Source organism: Pholis gunnellus, assembly GCF_910591455.1.
Source record: "Pholis gunnellus genome assembly, chromosome: 15".
NCBI lineage: Eukaryota > Metazoa > Chordata > Actinopteri > Perciformes > Pholidae > Pholis > Pholis gunnellus.
In genome coordinates, this window is record NC_136542.1 from 7,919,214 (window position 1) to 7,938,355 (window position 19,142).

General features: G+C 40.9%; 1 protein-coding gene across 1 annotated transcript; it reads right to left on the reverse strand.

Annotated features, from left to right (window-relative positions):
• Nucleotides 1–10,936: 10,936 nt before the first annotated feature.
• Nucleotides 10,937–18,635, reverse strand: LOC306706925 (transforming growth factor-beta receptor-associated protein 1). Its single transcript, XM_079174169.1, has 11 exons — nt 17,817–18,635; nt 17,434–17,628; nt 17,084–17,238; nt 15,664–15,746; nt 15,162–15,509; nt 14,933–14,990; nt 14,704–14,847; nt 14,431–14,565; nt 14,200–14,344; nt 13,703–14,124; nt 10,937–13,593 (listed from the first exon to the last, which is right to left on the reverse strand). The coding sequence occupies exons 1-11, from the start codon at nt 18,502–18,504 to the stop codon at nt 13,450–13,452; spliced, it is 2,517 nt and encodes an 838-aa protein (XP_079030295.1). The 5' UTR covers nt 18,505–18,635; the 3' UTR covers nt 10,937–13,449.
• Nucleotides 18,636–19,142: the final 507 nt, after the last annotated feature.

Sequence of the window (19,142 nt, forward strand, 5' to 3'; positions counted from 1 at the left end):
TAATGTTTGTATATAAAAGACATGACCACAGGAAGTTAGCTGGATTTTAACATACAATACGTCCATGACAATGCCGGGGTCGAGTCTCGCTGCCTTGTGGTTCGGAGGTTTGTTTTGCTGGCTGATGGACAACGTGTGGGCTTCTACTCTGGCCGGAGTCGGAAACAGTGGCCATTACTGAGTCTAAATGGGAAACATTCCACATTATATAATATACACAAACAATATCATCCTGTCTACCCTCTATAAAAACATCCATTCATTAGCTAGACTCGCTTTTTTGAGGGTTGCGGGAGGCTGGAGCCGAGCGACAGTAAACGTAATAATGCATAAAGAGTTCTTTTTTGTAATGTTTTTTTAAAGTTTGAAATGGACTGTGGGTAGTTCAGTGGCTTCTTTCTCCAGCGAGTTTCAGCTCATTGTTTTGCTGTCTGGTGCACAAACCTAACTGTTTTGGTTTAATCTCACCGCTCCTAATCGTGTCATTTTCAGTTGCAGCATACATCTTTTTTTCAGCAATAAAGCTCCATGTTCTCCCGATCAAACTAAATGGTGATGATATGTCAATGTTGTATTCACAGTTTGTTTCTGCTGCCCCCAAATTCTTTCAAGTTTGAAACCTGTATTGTTTACATCCCCGTTTCATTGCTAGTAGTCCTAGCATTATAAGTGGTCATAAACTTGCCAGGGCACCTTTAATTTATACATTCCTTACTTTTCCCTTTTAGGTTTTATGTCTGTCGCAGTTAACTGCACCTCAACTAGAAGACCCCTTGTGAAAAGACAAACACTTATCAAAACCACCCGTTAAACACATGCACTAATGTCTTCAAAATTAAAGAATATGGCGAAAGCATATTTATGCTGTTTGTTTTTCAATTGAATTCAGATGTGAATAAATGAGAATGTAACAAAGTCTGCATGTGTTTTGCCAAAACAAAGTATTCTATCTGTAACTGTAAATAAATCACGACAGTCAATCAGAAAAGTGTCTCGCTGCAGTTGGTTTGGAGTTTGTTGTTGGTAATCCACAGACACAAAAGATCCCAGAATAAATTGGCACGAGAAAAGCAAAAAGTGAAGTTTCATTCCAGGTTTCTATGTTGATCGGCTGGCTTCTTGTTGTGTTTGTTTAAGGGGTTTTAGGGGACCATACTATTTACATGGTATGCAAATACCAGGTCCACAATCCAGGTGATTGTGGATCTTTTGAACACCCACCATAAGGGAGACCATAGAGCATTAAACATGTCTAACCACAGGTCATCTGAGACTGTCCCTGACATTTAGACAAAACAAATCTGAAGTTAAAGTGTAAAAAAGTGGGCATAGGCTAAATTTGGCTGTGTCGTGTTTAGTGGACACTTACTCAGAAATGTAGCAGAATCACAGTGAATTAACTTTTGTGTGAAATTACAACACATTTAAACCTTTTTCATGACTGAGCACATCTTCAAAGGACCTACCTGCGTTTATATGAAATGAGCTGTTAAACCTCTTATTTTAGCAGCTAACTCCAGTATTCAGGATAATGAACAGGAAATGTTTGTAACATTTGCATTCCCCTAGCTTCTAACATGCAATAAGGGCTGAGGCGTCTAATGGGCTGAATCCTGGCTGGGTTTTGTTAAATGATGTGTGCGACTCAACTGCATGACATAGATGAAACAATGGAAATGTAATTTATGAATGAATTATCACGAGTATCCCCTTGAGGGGTCTGAATGAATTATGTTTTTTTAAACAACTTCATAAATATGTCAGCGTGGCCTGTTTCTTCCTGTGTTAAAGTTCACGAGTCACATTCTTCTTCGACTTGATCAACATTAAATGACAAAAAAAATAAATGCTTCCAGGTGGTCTGCAGGGCCAATGTTGCAAAGCAGAACAAAGAGTTTGTTATTTTGATGAGCCAACAGTTGCTCTGCAGAGAGCCTGTTTTACCAACCTGTCCCGAGCAGAGCCCAGAAAGAGTGAGTCATTGTGTACACCGCAGCTGTCTTAAGTGACCACGACTTTAGACCTTCTAACGAGTACGCTCCACATGTAAAACCATTCCATCCTTTTAACATAATGACTATAATGTCACTTCCCAGAGCTCTCTCCCTAAATTGCAGCATGTATAGGTTTAACTGCAATGACAGCTTGCTGGAAGATCTTTCTAGGACAGGCCTGATGACTATTTTGGGTCTCTGACCTTCTTTCCTGACAAAGAGCTTCTGTTAATCTCTTCTATAATTCCTGTACCGAATCCCTTTTTTTCCTGGATAATGCAGCTACTGTAAATACCATTTTCCAAGGGTACGAGATTTGCTTTTGAGGCACATCTAAAAATCTGTAAGTATATGTCTCTCTCTCTCTTTCTGCTGACAGAGTTGGAGGTGGACAGTCGTGTCTGGATGGCACAAGGTGAACTGTTCTGTCCAATGGTACATATGAGACTTTGAAAAGTTTCCAATTGGTGTTTTTTCTCAGCTATTTACAGTTCTGTATTTCAAACAAAATCTCCAAATGTGGAAGTTTGAGGTCCTGCGGTAGAAGACGAGAGCATTGCAGTCCTAATACTGGTGGACTTTTTCTGCTGCTGTGTTTACATTGGTCTAGTCACATTCTGGTCAGATTGCAACAGCTCACGGTTGAATAAAACTGTGGTGGTAGCCGCTGCTTGAATCCCATCTTATGCCAGACAGACAGGTGGACTCAGACTGTGTCTGGAAACTGTAGTAGCATTTAAATGGTAGCCGCTTTCTTAAGTGGTGACTACTGAAGGGACAGAAAATTTGATCAAACATATTTTCCAAGATGGAAACAGGCCTCACTCACAGACTGTGCTGCTGTGTGCATCGCATTTGGTCAGCCACACCAGCCATTTCCAGGAGGCTGTTTCCACTTTGGTTATTTTATTTTATCCAAAGCCATCTGTTTCTATTTAGACTAATGATTTGTTTTATAATACAGAGATGCACCCGTTCCTTTTTCTTCTTAAAGACATCTTTGCTTTTATTAAAATGGGCTAAAATTGGCTACAGGATGCTTTAAGCTCATTCATCGGAAAATGGGGGTAGGAGGGTAGCAGTGTGCATTGCTTCAAGGTGCTAAAGTTTTTTAAAACTGTATACTAGTGGCTTTAAATCTGTATTAATTGCCCCCATTTTTGGCACTTTGGGAACGTGCAAAAAGCTGAAAAAACACCTATAATTGATATGATAAATGTGTTAGAAAATGTCTTAGCAGTTGCCTTTTTCGTACCCACCACATATACAGATCTTGTTACATTAGCATTGATGTAGAGTTGAGTTCCCTGATGATGACGAATGTAATAGTCACTCTCCTATTCGCTCCACCAACTCCTGAGTGAAATATCTGACTCTAAAGCTGCTACATGCTCCACTATGTTCACAAGCCAGTTGCTAACTTTGTCTGTCTGTGGGTTTATCAGAGCTGCCATCTGCAACAATGCTAATGAGAGCTGTGAGAGTGAAACATAACAATAAAAATTGTTCTTCAAGCAACAAATTAGCTCGAAGAAGGTCAAATGCAATGTAGAGCTGAGTGAAACTGCAGAGCCAGGAGGTTGTTGTGACACGAAGAAACCACAGAGAATAAAACCCACTTTCACATGACTCCCTGAACTAGCAGCTAGTTCAAACAGACCAATGGGTAATGGTTTTCTTTGAATGGGAACATGTAGAGGTCTGATTGATTGACTAACTATTTAGACTGATATGCAAATTTAATTTAATGAGTTTTATAGTTCCCAAAGAAAATTCGAAATGCCACAGATGGAACAGAAAAGACAAATTTGAAGATCCCACCACCAGCCTCTACTAAATCCTCTCCAACTTTTCTTGGAGATTTTAACTTTTGAGTTACAACAGATATCGCTAAGACTGGCAGTGCCTCCCAGTGAATGTTACACAACCATTTTTGGTTTCAATAAAGGCTGAAGGTCACATAGCAAGTATTCCTAACAGGATGAGGAATCTTCCTAAAACACGGGGTTTTCCTTCAACTGATGCTGATTTAATAAAAAATATTTTGAACCAAAGCAGAGCAAGACATTTTTGTTGACCCAAACTTTGAGGTCATAATAAGGGATTTCACTCATGCAAAATGTTTTTACTCAGGTATTATGTTGCATTTCTAATGACAGAGCGTTCTCCTCCTCTGTTGCTTTGTTAAGTCAGTTTAAATTGCATACCTTTACTAACAGATGCAAAATCTGAGATTTCAAACATAAATGAGTTTCATGTTTGCACTCTTCTTTCAAAGCTCGTCACTTTCACTTTATACACAGTGTGGAGCCCCTCTGTTGATTGCAGAGTTTGATCCAATCTATACCGCACAGACAAAGTGGTTAGCTTCATTGAAATTAAGCTAATTATACTCCACGCCTGTACACATCGCCACTGTAAGCTATACTTTCACCCGCTATTATCTCTCTAAAGTTTTGTGACTGTGAAACACCCTCTCCAAATTAAAGGTCGGAAATGTGCCAAAACCTGACATTATAAGTTGGGGAGCTGTTATTGGGAGTAACAAGCCCGGTCCTAAAACTCACTCTCTCCAGTCTTTCCAGTTTGACATCAACTGAGAGCTTCAAAGCTCCAGCTTGTGGAAATCAGACTTCTCCTCCAGTCTGTACAGAGAGCCAGAGAGCTCCAGACAATTTAAGCGTTCTGCTCTGTGATGAAATGCAATAAACTGTTAATGTCAGCAATCACCTGAGGATAAGAAGAAAAAAAAAACATTATAGTTTGTGCAATCATACAGAGGTGCACAGACACACCTTGTCTCACACGTTTCCAGCTGGAAGGTATTTTCAGCCTTTTCAAACCACAAAGTGTTTCTTTTTTTATTCATGACTTCAATGAAATAATTTAATTTCTATTTTTCTTTATAAACAGGCTGTATCTATATGTGCAAGTGCCCATTATATAATATCCATGCACACGCATTCAGAAGGTATTGATGTGCTTTATGCAAACTGCAAGCATGCTTTCATCAATATTTCCCTGAGGAAACTTTCTCCGATCTCCAAACTAAATCTGTGGAGCTCAGCCATCAGGTTCTTGGTCACCTCTCTTACTAAGGCCCTTCTTCCCTGACTGCTCTGTTTGACAGAGTGTTCAGCTCTAAGAAGACTTCTTCCATTAAGAATTATGGAGGGCTTGTGTTCTTGGGAACCTTAAATGTGACTTTCCCCAAATCTATGCCTCCACAGAACCCTGACTCTGAGCTCTGCAGACAGTTCCTTCAACCTCATGGCTTGGTTTTTGCACAGATATTGTTTGTCATCTGTGAGACCTTATATAGACAGGTTTGTGCTTTTTCAAATAATGTCCAATCAGTTTAAATGAATGACAGGTGCACTCTAATCAAGGTGTAGAAACGTCTCAAGGATAATCAAGAGAACTGGGAGGCACCTGAGTTATATTTTAAGTGTCACAGCAAAGGATCTGAATACTTCTCTTTTTAGTACATTTGGAAAAATCTGGTTTTGGCTTTGTCATTGTGGGGTAGAGTGAGAGTCATTGAGGGAACATTTACCAAAACGACTTTGAGATAAGGCTGCAGCATAACAACATGTGAAAAAACCTTTGTGAATATATTCTGAATGTACTGAATAATGTCTTCTACCCATGCAACAAAAATAATAATGATACAGTTATCCTGCTATAAATGGGAATTTTAGATGGCGGAATATAGACAGATTAAGATATTTATACCTGTTCAATAATGTATTTGGTACTTAAGCAATCATTAAAGTGTATATGCATAAAGAGAAAGAGAAAGAAATGTTTTAAGTGCTTTTTTACCTCAGGATTTGAACAGTCTTTATAGGTTTAACAAACATGCTTATTCTGGTTGACTCATACATAATAGTGGCTGTTGCCATGGTTTTGTTGCTTCATTAAACAACATGTTAAGCATACAAAATGTTATGTTTTAGAGCTTGGAGTTGGTTTGGTGTTTAGACAATGGAAAGCTAGAGCTTTATTTAGGACGCTGTGATTCACGGTGCTGTCACCACAATGATGACTGCTCCTTGATTTACTGCTATCTGGACCCACAGGGTTTGAACATATGCTGAAAGCTGACTAAACACATGATTCAGCAAATTATCCATCATGGGTAGAGCTGGTGTCTCAGTGGCAGGCAGCACCAAACAACGTAAAAATGGTAAAAATACCAGTACAACATTGGAAAAAGTATAATTTGCAAAACACTTAATATGAAAAGTAAAAGTACTTGTTCTGCAGAAAAATATAACATTACGGATATATTGTTGTAAATGACTGATGATTAATCATTGATACCAGGTTGAGGTGGAGCTTATACTTAATGTGCAGTGAGGTAGTTTAGTCAATTGGTTCTCATTGCTGAACTCCCGTTGGACAGGATCAAAATCAATGCAGCAGAACCAGACATATCAGCATTTATTCCTCACATTCCTTCTCCTGAACAAAACCTGTCCCCTACATTACCCACAATGCAACTCAACTGCAGAGAATTTGCATAACACACCTGAATTCAGAGATTCAGGTGTGTCATGCTAGTAGCAGTTCATTCAAGCGATTATCTCAAGCAGAGATGATGAAAAGACTACAGAGGTCTGGTCACCGTTTATTTCCAACATCTTGCACTCTTTCGGAATTGTTTTTATAGATGCAAAGTGATGCTCTGTAACTCTTGAAATACCCTCAAGTATGGGTATGTGTTGATGTATGAAACCACAAAATGCAGAGATGTCGTGCAGCTTCACGTCATTCCAGATTCATTCCATTCTTCTGCCGTCCATGGTAGTTTGGGTTCATGAAAGTCTTAATGAAAGCCTTGAAACATCCTTTGTTCGATGCTTCCAGAGCGATTGGATCTGTACAAATAGAATTGTAATTCTATGCTAAAACACGACATACCTCTAATTTGTCTGAGCTCTGATTGGTGCTTCGATTGCTATATATACGTTTATGATAGCTCATTGGATTTTTTTTCTGCTCTAAAATACAGATTACTTGAGATTCCTGCTGCAGTAGCTTTGGTTCAAAGATTGAATGAGGCCTTTTTTGCAGCCTTTCGAGGTTAGTTGGGTTAGTGGATTTCGTTCCTTTATTGTTACAGTAAGTTCAGTCCTAGATAGCAGAGGGAGGGAGTTTTTGACTCCTGCGGCTGATATCAGGGGGTGCTGGGACATTTTTAACTCCTGTTCTGTTGTGGTCAAGGGTGTGTTCATATGTGGTGAACATTGGCGCTAAATGTCTAATTATGTGTCATCCCACGTTCTCAACTTTCCCAGGCTCGAGTAAGAGTAACGTAATGTGGCACATGCTCTGTAATCAGTGATGTCAAACATCACATGAGGCACAGTCTCCCAGAGGAAGCTCAGGAACTATTGAGGACCTTGTAAAGAACTCACGCCCCTCCTGTTGTCAGAGCTTTAATTATGTTTGTTTTACACGGGACAGATAATGAAGCCATTTTTGTGCTGCTATATTGATCACCTGCAGATTGCTCAATAGCCCTCTTTAAATATAAGCAACAGGATGCTTAAAATTAAGAGGTAAATCTAAATTAGGCTTGTTTGTCAGTAGGATTCATTGACTTATGCGTTTTCACTGAGTGGTATGAAATGACTTCTTAATGAAAGTTGATATGATCTTTTATGTTTTATGTATGAATGGGTGTGGAACAACAAAGCAAAACACTGCCAGGTTGCCGTTTCCTCCCCAACATCCAAATTGTCCAGAGATGAAAGGTGCTAGACCTGGAAATGAGACACAAGCTTCCAGATTTAAGAAAACGCAGGCGGGCAACCACAACTAGACCCTTTGGGCCGAGCATTTACCCTCCACCTGAAATTCACTTATTAAAAAAGAGCAGCGTCAACACATAGGGCTGCCAAAAAGCCTCAAACTTTCGAAAAATGAACTCTCATTCATCATCCAAAATTGAGTCATTAAGTCGCTCGCAGTACAGATGATTAAGCTAATGCTACTAACGTTGTTTAAGAATATATTTATTTATGGTTGACTTCAGGCTGGAGAAAGAAGTGTTTCCATATATGTGTGTACACGGGATATTTATGTGAGATTTCTGGCAAGTTCCTTGCAAAAATAGAAGCTTTTGGAATCACCAAACGGACCAAAGAATTTCGCATCGCGAGTAAAGGTATCAACCAATCACGTTTTGTGGAACGGGTTGAGTTGCGCCTGTATTTATGAAACAACCTAGTGGAGGCTTGGTAGTCCAAACAAAGACGGCCATCTTTAATACTCCTTTCAACCTTGACAAAGGAAGAGCATACCAGATCCACTCCTGCCATTCTTACCTTTCACAATAAAAGCCCTAGGCCTGAAATATAATAATATCTCAGGCAAGTTTTAGTATTTCCGTGATGTTTTTTTTGTCACGCCCCAAGGTGATTAAGTGTTAAAAATATGAATACTTTTCTGACCACCCCTTTTCCCTTGACAATTTTGGTCCCTAATCACTTTAACCATATTTGTAATAATATAATTTACCTTTTAGGGAAACTAATTATCTGGAAATTATATTTTTGCATAATTATTCCTAAAGTGGCAGTTATTTACAAATACAAATATATCATATCTTCCTGAAAAAGCTCAGTCAACAGAACAGTTTTGAGCACTGAAGGAGACAGTGAACAATCTCAGCCCTGCAGACATGGTGACATGTCTCTCTATACCATATGATGTATATATCCGTGCAGCAGGGCAGAGTGGGTGTCTCTGTGGTTACCGTCTCTGCCCTCTGTGTCTCCAGTGGGCCACTTCTCCCAGTGGCATTCCGCCAAACCCCAAGGTAGCAAGCCATGAAAATGAGAGCGTTGCCTTAGGAGTTAAAATAAGATATGTTTTGATCATCCTCTTCAGCTATTTATTCCCATACTTGTTCTGCTATCTATAGAATTAGTTTTGCTGGGGGAAAGTTGAAATTAAAGTTCAATCATTTAGGTTTTCTGCTACCTTACCATTATTGTACCAAAAGGGTTGCAAATCTCTGCAACCACTAAGAGACTGAAGAATGCGTCATAAGGGACATGATACAGTAATTTGTGGCTTTGACCATGAATATGATGATACACAGAGAAGCATTGTGTATTCATTTTTCCCATAGGCTTTATTTAGATCGATACCTGATGCAATTTCCATAATCCTGAGACAGTGTTTGCTTCATAGTCTTTTTTAGACTTGGTGCCAACACGTGGAATATATATCTTCATGTATTTTTATGATGTTAAACAAATAATGAACTTAAAGGTATTGAATATTAAACCAGCACGTTTTAACCATTGTATGTTGTTGACATTCCCTTTTAGGGTCCCACAGTCTTCTATTGCAAAATCAAACATTAGTTCTTTTAAATATCTTTTTCTTTTTTTCTTATCTTATTAAAACCTAATGCGTAGAAAAGTATAGAAGTAAGACTTTCCCTGCTTTGCCACAAACTCATCCTGCACATTTGATGAAGGTGATAGAATACGCAAATATAAAACACAATTATTACGCCAAATATGGAAATATATATTCTTTTCTATGTAATGAGGGATTCGATGCACAAACATTGATGATTTTTGTTTGCCAAAGAGAAGTTTATTGACAAATAAATGTACAGTGTGTCATTCTTCACAGTGATGTCATTTAAGGACAATAGAGTTCTAAGTCCTATTTAGGCCTCAAACTATTAAACTATTCAAAGTCAAAGTGGACTTATTTGGGATTCAGGAGACTAAAGTTGCATTAAAAATACTGCCAGCACCATGCAGTCGCAGATATAGAGATATGTATTTAACAAAGTTGTACAGCTGGAGCCCAAACAGAAGTAATGCATCAGTTAAAAATCATGTTCATAAGCAATTTTCATAAAATTAGGAATAGCCATGAACTACAAAACCAATAAAACAATAAATATGATTTTCTTTCACGGTTTTGGGGTCTCCAGGTCCCCACACAGAGCATAAGGATGAACCATTTTCTGTAGCAAAAAGGTCCTATGCATCTCACCATTACTTTCCTCGTCCATATAAAACAAAACTATGTTAGCATGTAAACAACTATATCCGACAGTCCAGACAGTCGACATTTTGTCTTAAATTTAGAAAAGCACAAGAAGGACATGTTCTTGTTTTCCCTCTGCGGCGGGCTGCATGGGTATTTATAATAGGAGACCAATGTCTGGATGACCCACCATACTTTCTTTCATAACTGTTGTTTAGTACATCCAATCCATTTCCTCTCTTGTGTAAAATGTCCATCTAGCCGGAACCCCAGAGCAACCTGCAGTGACCTAGAGCACCCTGCAGTGACCCAGAGTACCCTGCAGTGACCCAGAGCACCCTGCAGTGACCTAGAGCACCCTGCAGTGACCCAGAGTACCCTGCAGTGACCCAGAGCACCCTGCAGTGACCCAGAGCACCCTGCAGTGACCTAGAGCACCCTGCAGTGACCCAGAGTACCCTGCAGTGACCCAGAGCACCCTGCAGTGACCTAGAGCCCCCTGCAGTGACCCAGCGCACCCTGCAGTGACCCAGAGCCCCCTGCAGTGACCCAGAGCACCCTGCAGTGACCCAGAGCACCCTGCAGTGACCTAGAGCCCCCTGCAGTGACCCAGAGCACCCTGCAGTGACCTAGAGCCCCCTGCAGTGACCCAGAGCACCCTGCAGTGACCCAGAGCACCCTGCAGTGACCCAGAGCCCCCTGCAGTGACCCAGAGCACCCTGCAGTGACCCAGAGCACCCTGCAGTGACCTAGAGCCCCCTGCAGTGACCCAGAGCCCCCACCTATTCATGCACTGGACTCCAGATTGCAAGAGTGTTACAGTCATATGAACATAAGCTACAGGTATGAACTTCTTATATACAATGAGAGGGGGATCTAAGTGCATCAAGTAAGAAAAGTAGATCATATATATCATTTAAATGCACCAAATTCGTTTCTTAATTTAGGTAGAAGAAGGTGTGTTTGTACTTATGTCTGTATATTTTTACCTTTTGGTTGCTTATGGTTGATGGTCAACATCAAAGATGAGAAAAACATGTTTGAGGCACAGCATAACCGCAAATGTACCAAACAACATTAATGCTCCGGTGAGAGGGAGGAGGAGGTCATAATCCTGGCCTCGGGTCCACCCAGTGGTCACTGGTCATCAGGCACGGCCCAAAGATCAGCCAATCACAGAGCAGCAGCCCTTATAGTCAGTCCATATAAACCGTGAGGCTCCTTCACATCTCAAGTCACAGAGGGGTTGATGCTTTGTGTTTTTCTCTGCACTGATACATTTCAGCTGTTTATCCAGGAGTGCTTACAATGACTTAACACTAGATCAAAATTAAATGCATAGATTATCAAAATTACAAGGAGAAGATATGGAAGAGTGGACGTAGCCATTTTTCATGCCACCACATAAATGAGAAAGGCTAGGTATGTGGTTTTCTTGGGTTTTCTGGGATATGAGTCCGTTTATTTATATGAGTCAGAGGTTAAATATATACACTTCAAATGAAAAATCCTAGTTACACTCACAGAGCGCTGCATGCTGTAGCACCCACACTATGAAAGATTAAATGTGCACAACTCTCAGTGGGAACAATGAGAAATCCCACAAAAAACTCATAAGAATAAAAAAAACCTGAAGAAATCTCATAATTCACTATTTATCTACACTGCATTAGTCACTCACCCCAGGCCCAAAACACCCAACACTTGCAAGCAGTCCAGTCAAATGCACAACTGTTGCTGTTCCAGCTCCTCAAGGCGTCTCCTTAACTCTTGTCCCAACATGCAGGATCAGGATAAAAAAATACATATAGCTAGTTATAGCTGGCCTTAATGACTGAATCACAACAAAAATAGACAAATACATCTTTAATGTCATCTGTTCACCCCTGTGGTGAAGTTTCAGAAGGATACGGTGGAAGAAGATGGTCAATATGCATGCGATACTGTTTTAAAAACATGGGTTCTTCAACTTTCAGAATCCATAAATCAACTGTGTATTTTATTAACTACGTCTTATTGCTAAGTATTTGAATATCAAGTTGCACGAAACTAGAAATGCCACGCTTTCTAAAGCACATGAACACACAACTTGAAACACACAGGGTCCAACTGGGAAATGAAGAAGTCAAACATCACATTTTACAGTCACATTGACACACACCGATGTTCTTGGCAAAATATGTTATTGATTTTTCCCCAAAACCGGCAGATTTGAGTAACTTACAGATCTACAGTAAAGCTTGGTCTGACTGGAAGTCACAGTGAACCTCAGGGAGGAGTCTGTCAGCAGCCATCCTAGTCAAATTGGGCTGACTTTTACTGCTGGGAAGTCTGGCTTTTATCGATTTGTCTACCTGTATAGCGTGGAACTCTTCAGTTGTATATAAATACTGATCATTATTCATTGTGTTTATTATTATTTCAATGTTTTCGGGAGATTCTTTTTTCAAAATGTGGAGACCATGCTATATTTTAGTGTATTTTCATTAAATGTTCAGTCCCGGTTGTAGTAACAAATAAGATAGTACATTAAATAGCATCATTACCCCCGGGATCTTGGCTATAATGATGATATTGTCTTAAAATCAAGATTAGATATAGGCGAGGACAAAAATCGTATTTCTTTCCTTTATTGCATCTCCATTTATTCTGGAGTGGTAATAAAGGGCTTAAGAGGTTAATGATATAGCATTTTCATACTGTACATGTGGACATACTGGAGTTTGTGTGTTATTTGGAGTAGCCTACATGTCTGTTATGTTGCCTAAATGTAGGGCTGACGTTGCTAAAAATTGATTCTGATTTCATGTTCCATACACTGCAAAGACAACCTGTTTGCTTTTCATTTTTAAACCTGTAATTGTGTTTTTTGAGTGGGGTCATAAATGTATATTAATGCGCAAGCTGAATAAAAAAAGTCTCTCACGTGTAACCTCTCAGTTGTTGACTTTCTATTTACAGCTTTACATAGACAAATATACACAGTCAGTGGAAACCGTGAACCATATATAAAGCCATGCAAGATGTGGAAATTCCTTTTGGTCATCAGATTGACCACAGGTGGTTTCCATGTTAAACACCACTGTCTGATCAGTGAATATATGCCCCTGAGTGTCCTCCACTTTATAGCTATTGCTGTCTATAATGTCTCTAGGAAATAGCTCAGACATGCCGCCCTGAAAAAGTGCACTGCTTGCTCTTTTGCATCTTGAAACCAGTTATTTACACAAAGTATTTTCTTCTTCTTTTTAGTCTTAGGCCCATGAATTGCATCCTTGTACAGTTTGTCTAGATGAAACAGTGTAAACTAGAAAAATGATCGGGTAGGATGCAGATACTTATCTGGCTAGTAATTAATGTGATCCTCAAGAGTGCAGAGATGCACATATTTGCATAAACATACAGTAATTTGCTTTATCGTTTGGTGTCTTTACGATGAGGAAAAAACAGGACAGCTTGTGTGCATCAGCTCACCAGTGAGGTTACAGGCAAACTGTGGCTCTGCAAGCTCTCTCTGACAAACCTTACACTTCTGCCCCTTATCCAGTCTGAACTTTGTTTTTGAGGCCTGCATCTGCAGAGGAGAGAGGGCAAAAACAGCGAGGTGAAGAATACGAAGGAAACAAGAATACACACAATGTTCATGGAATGAAAAAACAAATGACATGTGTCATTAAACTCACCCACATGACCTTGTGCCGCATGAGCTCTGCCTGTAACATAGCCTTTTGCAGCTCCGCCATCCGCCTCTGGTGGAATGTGTCTCTAAGCGATCCAACTAAGAACTGGGAGATCAGTTGAACAGACCAGGAATCAGGCAGGAGCCGGATGACCTTCTCTGCTGCAAGGACCCGAGGGTTGTTGTTGAGCAGATCCACAGCAGCGCTGCTGTGATCCTCGGAGCTCAGGTAGATTTGGAGCAGGGTGAGCAGCAGCGTCTGCCTGAACTGTGTGTCCCGGCCCTGGGCTGCCCTGCCGCAGTAGGCCTCTGCAGCTTGGACGTTTCCCTCCTGGTGAACAAGCACCTGCAGTGCCTCAAAGTGTCCACCGGTCCTACCGAGGAGAATGGCTTTCTCTATATGTAGGGATGCTGACTCGACTCTCTCTGCAATGAGAATAATGCAATATAATTTCGTCACAACACAGTAATGAGTTATTTTATCAAAGGGCACCCACACACCATATACGGTGGAGACGTCATAAAATCTGGATTCCCATAGCAGCTGCTGCAACTTCCCTCTGGTCTTCCTCAAATCTGATTCCTCTTCCTCTCGCAGCGACTGAGTAACATATGCCAGGGCCAGACGGTTGTGGTATTTCTCCTCCTGGGTGCAGATTACACCAATCATGTCTCAGTGCATTCAATAAAGGAGTCGGGGATATTAGATTAGGTAGCTGCTGCTGTGCCTACCTCACTGTTCAAATCATGGATTAAGAACTCAAGATACAAAAGCAACGCCAGTGGGTACTTCTCCATGAGAGCAAGGACATCTTGTGTCTCAAATCGATCATCTGGTTGACGCTTGTTGAAAATCTGCACCCCTATCTTTTTTTAAATAAAGAAAAACTGTTACTGGACATTTCATTACTAATCATTTTCTTATAAGCAAGGCAATGCAGGTGTCATTTTGCTGCGTGTTTATATCCCTCTGCAGTTGAAAGCATGAAGAAGGGAAAAAGGCACCTCCTGGTTTCTTTGAAGAGTCCAGTCTGCAAATTTCCACACAGCATCTCTGTCTTGCAGTTGACTGAGGGTCCACACTATATGCCCATATACATCTGAGCAAGACGGGTCTTTGTGGAGGCCATCTGCAATTTTCACCCAAGTCTGGAATAATATAAAAGGCTAAAAATGAAATGTTTATACATCACGTTTCTATATAAATATGTTGAGTTTTTGGGGGAATTGATACCTTAATTGCATCAATGTGATTTCCATGGCTTTGATAGAGGGAACCTAATGCAAAATATCTGTAAATAAAGAGAGATCACACAGGAAATGGTACATCAGAAATTGAGCAAATTAGACAAAATATCTCAGATATTGAATTGGTGCCTTTCCTTTTAAGAATAATTTGGCATTTAAACAATGTGATGTGTGACTACACATCACCTACTCAACAAATAATCATTTGTTTAAACCTGCTGTGTTGCTCCAAAACAGGAACACAGTGATCCAGCCTGCACACATTGGGAAATGCCACAAGCTGCTGCAGATTTTCAGTGTCTCCCAGTTCTACATACAGCCTCAGGAGGGCGTAGTCCACCTCCTTACTGCACTTCAAGCCTTGCTCCGTCCCCCTGACTGCTCTGAGGAAATCTCCCAGGAAGGCCAGATAATGATGAAATGTGTTCCTGTCGTCTTGGCAAAGCACCTGGAGACCCCTGCCCTTGTTCAGTTGATCAAGCTGGGATTGAAATTTGTTGCTGAGACACGACTGGAAGTCAGGGTAGAGGCGGATGATTTCTCTGGGGTCCAGCTCACCCGCACTGTTTAAGTGGGTAATGAGCATTGATTTGTGTTAGAATTAAGTGTAGAATTCAGCAGAAAATACCCACTATTCACAAAATTCCCCTATTAGTGTACAGCGTGCTGCGATTTAGCCTTGAATTTAGGGTGTCATGAAAGGGGTTTTACTCTCACATGAATAGATCCCTGGCCTCAGAAAAGCCCTCCTGGTAAAAATGAACAAATCCAGCGAGGCAAGTGATGGCCTTCTGCAGCTCCTGCCAGTAAAGAAAAAAAATATTAAAACCAGGCACGCAATGGGTAAACATATTCAAAGCACCAATATGTGAGCCTAATTCATTGAGGCAGAAGACTGTGTGACTATCCTTAAATCTCAAGGGCAACATGTTACTTTAAGATGTTAAAAATACACAAAACCAGACGCATTTTAAGGAGTGACTCATCTGCGTGTAAGTTCTAACACCATCACCTCTAACCTGTAACATGAGATGTGGCACAGATTACACTAAATCTCAGACACCATCTGTTGTCCTCAGTTGCATTCATCCAACTGGAATACACCTACAAGCTTGGAACAATGTAGTCCATCTACGCCTCGACAGCCTGCTTCAATCTGTTCTACAGTGATGAAATATTAAATTTAAACACTCTGATGCAATGCCAGATGTAGTTGTACTGCATGCATATTATCTACACATATGAATCTAGCACTGAAGGTTATCTTACAAAGGCAGACAATACAAGAAAAGGGAAGTTGAGAAAAAGGGTTTTAACTTTAAAGGCTTCTGAGCTAAAGTGTGTGACAGCTATGCACATTGTAATACCTGGATTTAATGATTATTTTTGGGATGAAAACATTTGTTAACCTGTACTCTGTGTTTGGACAATATAAAAGGAATCCAAGCTTGGTTAGTTAGCTAGTAGCAAGACTAGTTTGTCCATTTTATGATTTATAGCTGCTACCTGTGGCGCAACACTGAAATATCTCAACAACTACTGGATGGACTGCCATTATAGTTGGTGCAGACATTCATCTTCCCCAGAGGATAAACCCATCTGACTTTTGTAATTCATAATAACAGTATTCAGGCATTTTTGCCATCGCAATCTTGGTTTTTGGCTGACACCATCTTGTTGTTTTGCTACCAAAAGTGCCAAGAGAGGGTGGAGCTAGTACAATCAAATGCTGAATAAGGCATTTTTAGGCAACCAAAATGTTGCAATTAACTTTCATGAACTGAAAACACAACGGGAAAGGGTTGAAATTGTGCAACAAAACACGGACAACTCCCAGACTGTTTCAGAAGTTTAAGGCACTTCTGAATTGGCTTCATTTTTCAGAGCTGGAGGTTGCCGCCTGCTTTAGCATGCTGAGATTTGCATCTCTCAAAGCACTCAAAGTATTTTTCCAAATTTTCATATTACATATATACAAACTATGCAAAATCACCTTCACGATTAAGGTAAAGGAGACATGCTATACATTTTTCTGTGTCATTTAGCTATCCCCAGTTCTGTAACCCTTTAGAAGAAGAATGTTAGAAACCTAGATTTCAAAGCAGGGATGTGTATGTGTCGACAAATTGAATTTCACCTTGTATTCGTCAAGTGGACGATGGCCTTGAACTCCATCCAGCAGCAATAAGGCCTCCTCAAACCTCTCATGCCGTACAAGTGCCTCGATCTGCTCTTTGAGTGGCACCAGACGCAGGCTGAAAATGTCTCTCTCTGTGAACACTAACACACCATCTGAGGGGAGATTTGTTTTGGGTTTTCAGAAACACTGTTTCAGCGAGTAGGAACAGTGGGTGTGAGAATGATTGACTGAATCAGTGCAAACTGAGACAGACACATCAACATTTTTTAAAACAAAACCACAATTTGACAGCCGTTCGGTCTGAAATCTGGCAGGATTAGGTGACGATGTGATGTTGACTGGTTTACCTGATGTGGAGAGCAGGCCCTTCGCTCCGCTGAGACTCACAGTCTGTTTGCACTGCTGATCTATCATGCTGTAGACAGACAGCACTTGGGGCTGCAGGGTTAGGATGTAAGGGAAACATACTCCGGCTGCCAGCACCTCCCGAGGCCACTGCAGGGGAGGGCGCTGGCATATCCCTGTCTTCATCACAAACATGCCTGAGGGGTGAGGATGGAGTAATGATATCTTGGCAAAACAAATATCCTCTGGCAACATGGATATATGGGGGAGTGGTATGAGATGATTAACTGTATAGCTTCTTTTGAAAGGAAGCATATAATGTAACAGGAGGATGTCTGTGCTTGACAGTCTGTAAAACAACTTTCACCATTTAGGCAGCTCTTACCCAGAGATTCAGGCCCGTTCAGGAGAAATTCCCCTCGTCCCATTGAGGTTACAATGACACGCTGTTTGCTGTGATTGTGAGGAAAAAGCTCATCACTGCTCCCAGTCCGAATATCACAGAGGAGATACCTGTCGCTGGTACCTATACACACACAGGCACCATCCACTGCCAAGGCCACAGGGTCCTGGAGCAGAGGGATTTCTTTCACAACGTCCCACCTGTCCACTCCCACCACGTGGATCCGGATCACCTTCCTGCGGCTGGAGCAAGTCACCATCTCCACACATTCTGCCTGGGCTGCGAGCAATGAGTCGCACACCTCGAACAAATACACATGCTGGATCTTCTTGAGGGCGGGAACAGGCTCTAAGGAGAACATGTTGAGGGCAGTAACGCTCCGGTCCCACAGGACCAGCAGATGGTTGAATAGTGGGACTACCCTCAGTTGGGCTACTTGGTTGCTTGAGCCTAGTTTTCTCACCCTACACTCTTTAATTTTGCTCTGGCCTGGAATCGGGTCTCTATCTGTGCCACTGGGAAGGATGAGATGCAGGACTGATGCCTCTTTGGTCCCTATATACACATTTCGGTCATAGCACTCAATGCACTGGATGCTGGATTTGTCCTTTTCTTTTGAGGCTGATTGCTTTTCATAGACGTGTGTTTGTGTAAATGCTCTAAAAGCCATTGCAGATATTTAAGGATGTTGGATTTTTGTAAGGTAAAAATACAAAATGTATCTGCTTAAATTAAAGCTACAGATCTTTTGTGAAATATGATAAAATGAGACGTCCCTACCTCTCTGCAGTTCTACTTTCCTCTCCGATTCCTTCACACGTTTGTGAAGTAGTTTCACCTCCCCATGTGACTACATCCTGTCAGGAAATCTATGTCAGCATTTTTGCACCACTTCATCGTAGCATGTGAGGAAACTTGCACAACTCATCCAGTGGCCTCACCAAGAAAACCAACTTTTACAAGTGTCAAAAGTATGGTAAGAAGGACAGATATTTTGAGATGCCCACATTTACAGTCACTGGTATTCTACTTTGGTTAGATAATGGACAAGTAGAAGAGCAAGTTATCTGCTGATCGAGGCATATATGGTCACGCTCAGTTTGTTTACAACATGAGTGAGTTGGGCGTGATGAGGTCAAGAGGCAACAGAGGTTGGTTTTAAAGCAATGATTGTCTAAATGGTGATGGTCATAAAAAGATGTGGATTTCAAACCTACCATCACAGCTATATTTGTTACGCTGAACTCTGTGTCTGCCCTAAACTGACAGCAGACTCCTCACTTCTTGGAGCAGAATAAGACACATTAC

Coding starts and splice junctions, on each gene's coding strand:
- LOC306706925 (XM_079174169.1), bottom strand. CDS start 18,504: ATGGCTTTTAGAGCATTTACACAAACACACGTCTATGAAAAGCAATCA. Junction 17,629..17,816: donor GAACGGGCCTGAATCTCTGG/GTAAGAGCTGCC, acceptor CTCACCCCTCAG/GCATGTTTGTGATGAAGACA. Junction 15,747..17,083: donor GTCCACTTGACGAATACAAG/GTGAAATTCAAT, acceptor CTTTACTGGCAG/GAGCTGCAGAAGGCCATCAC.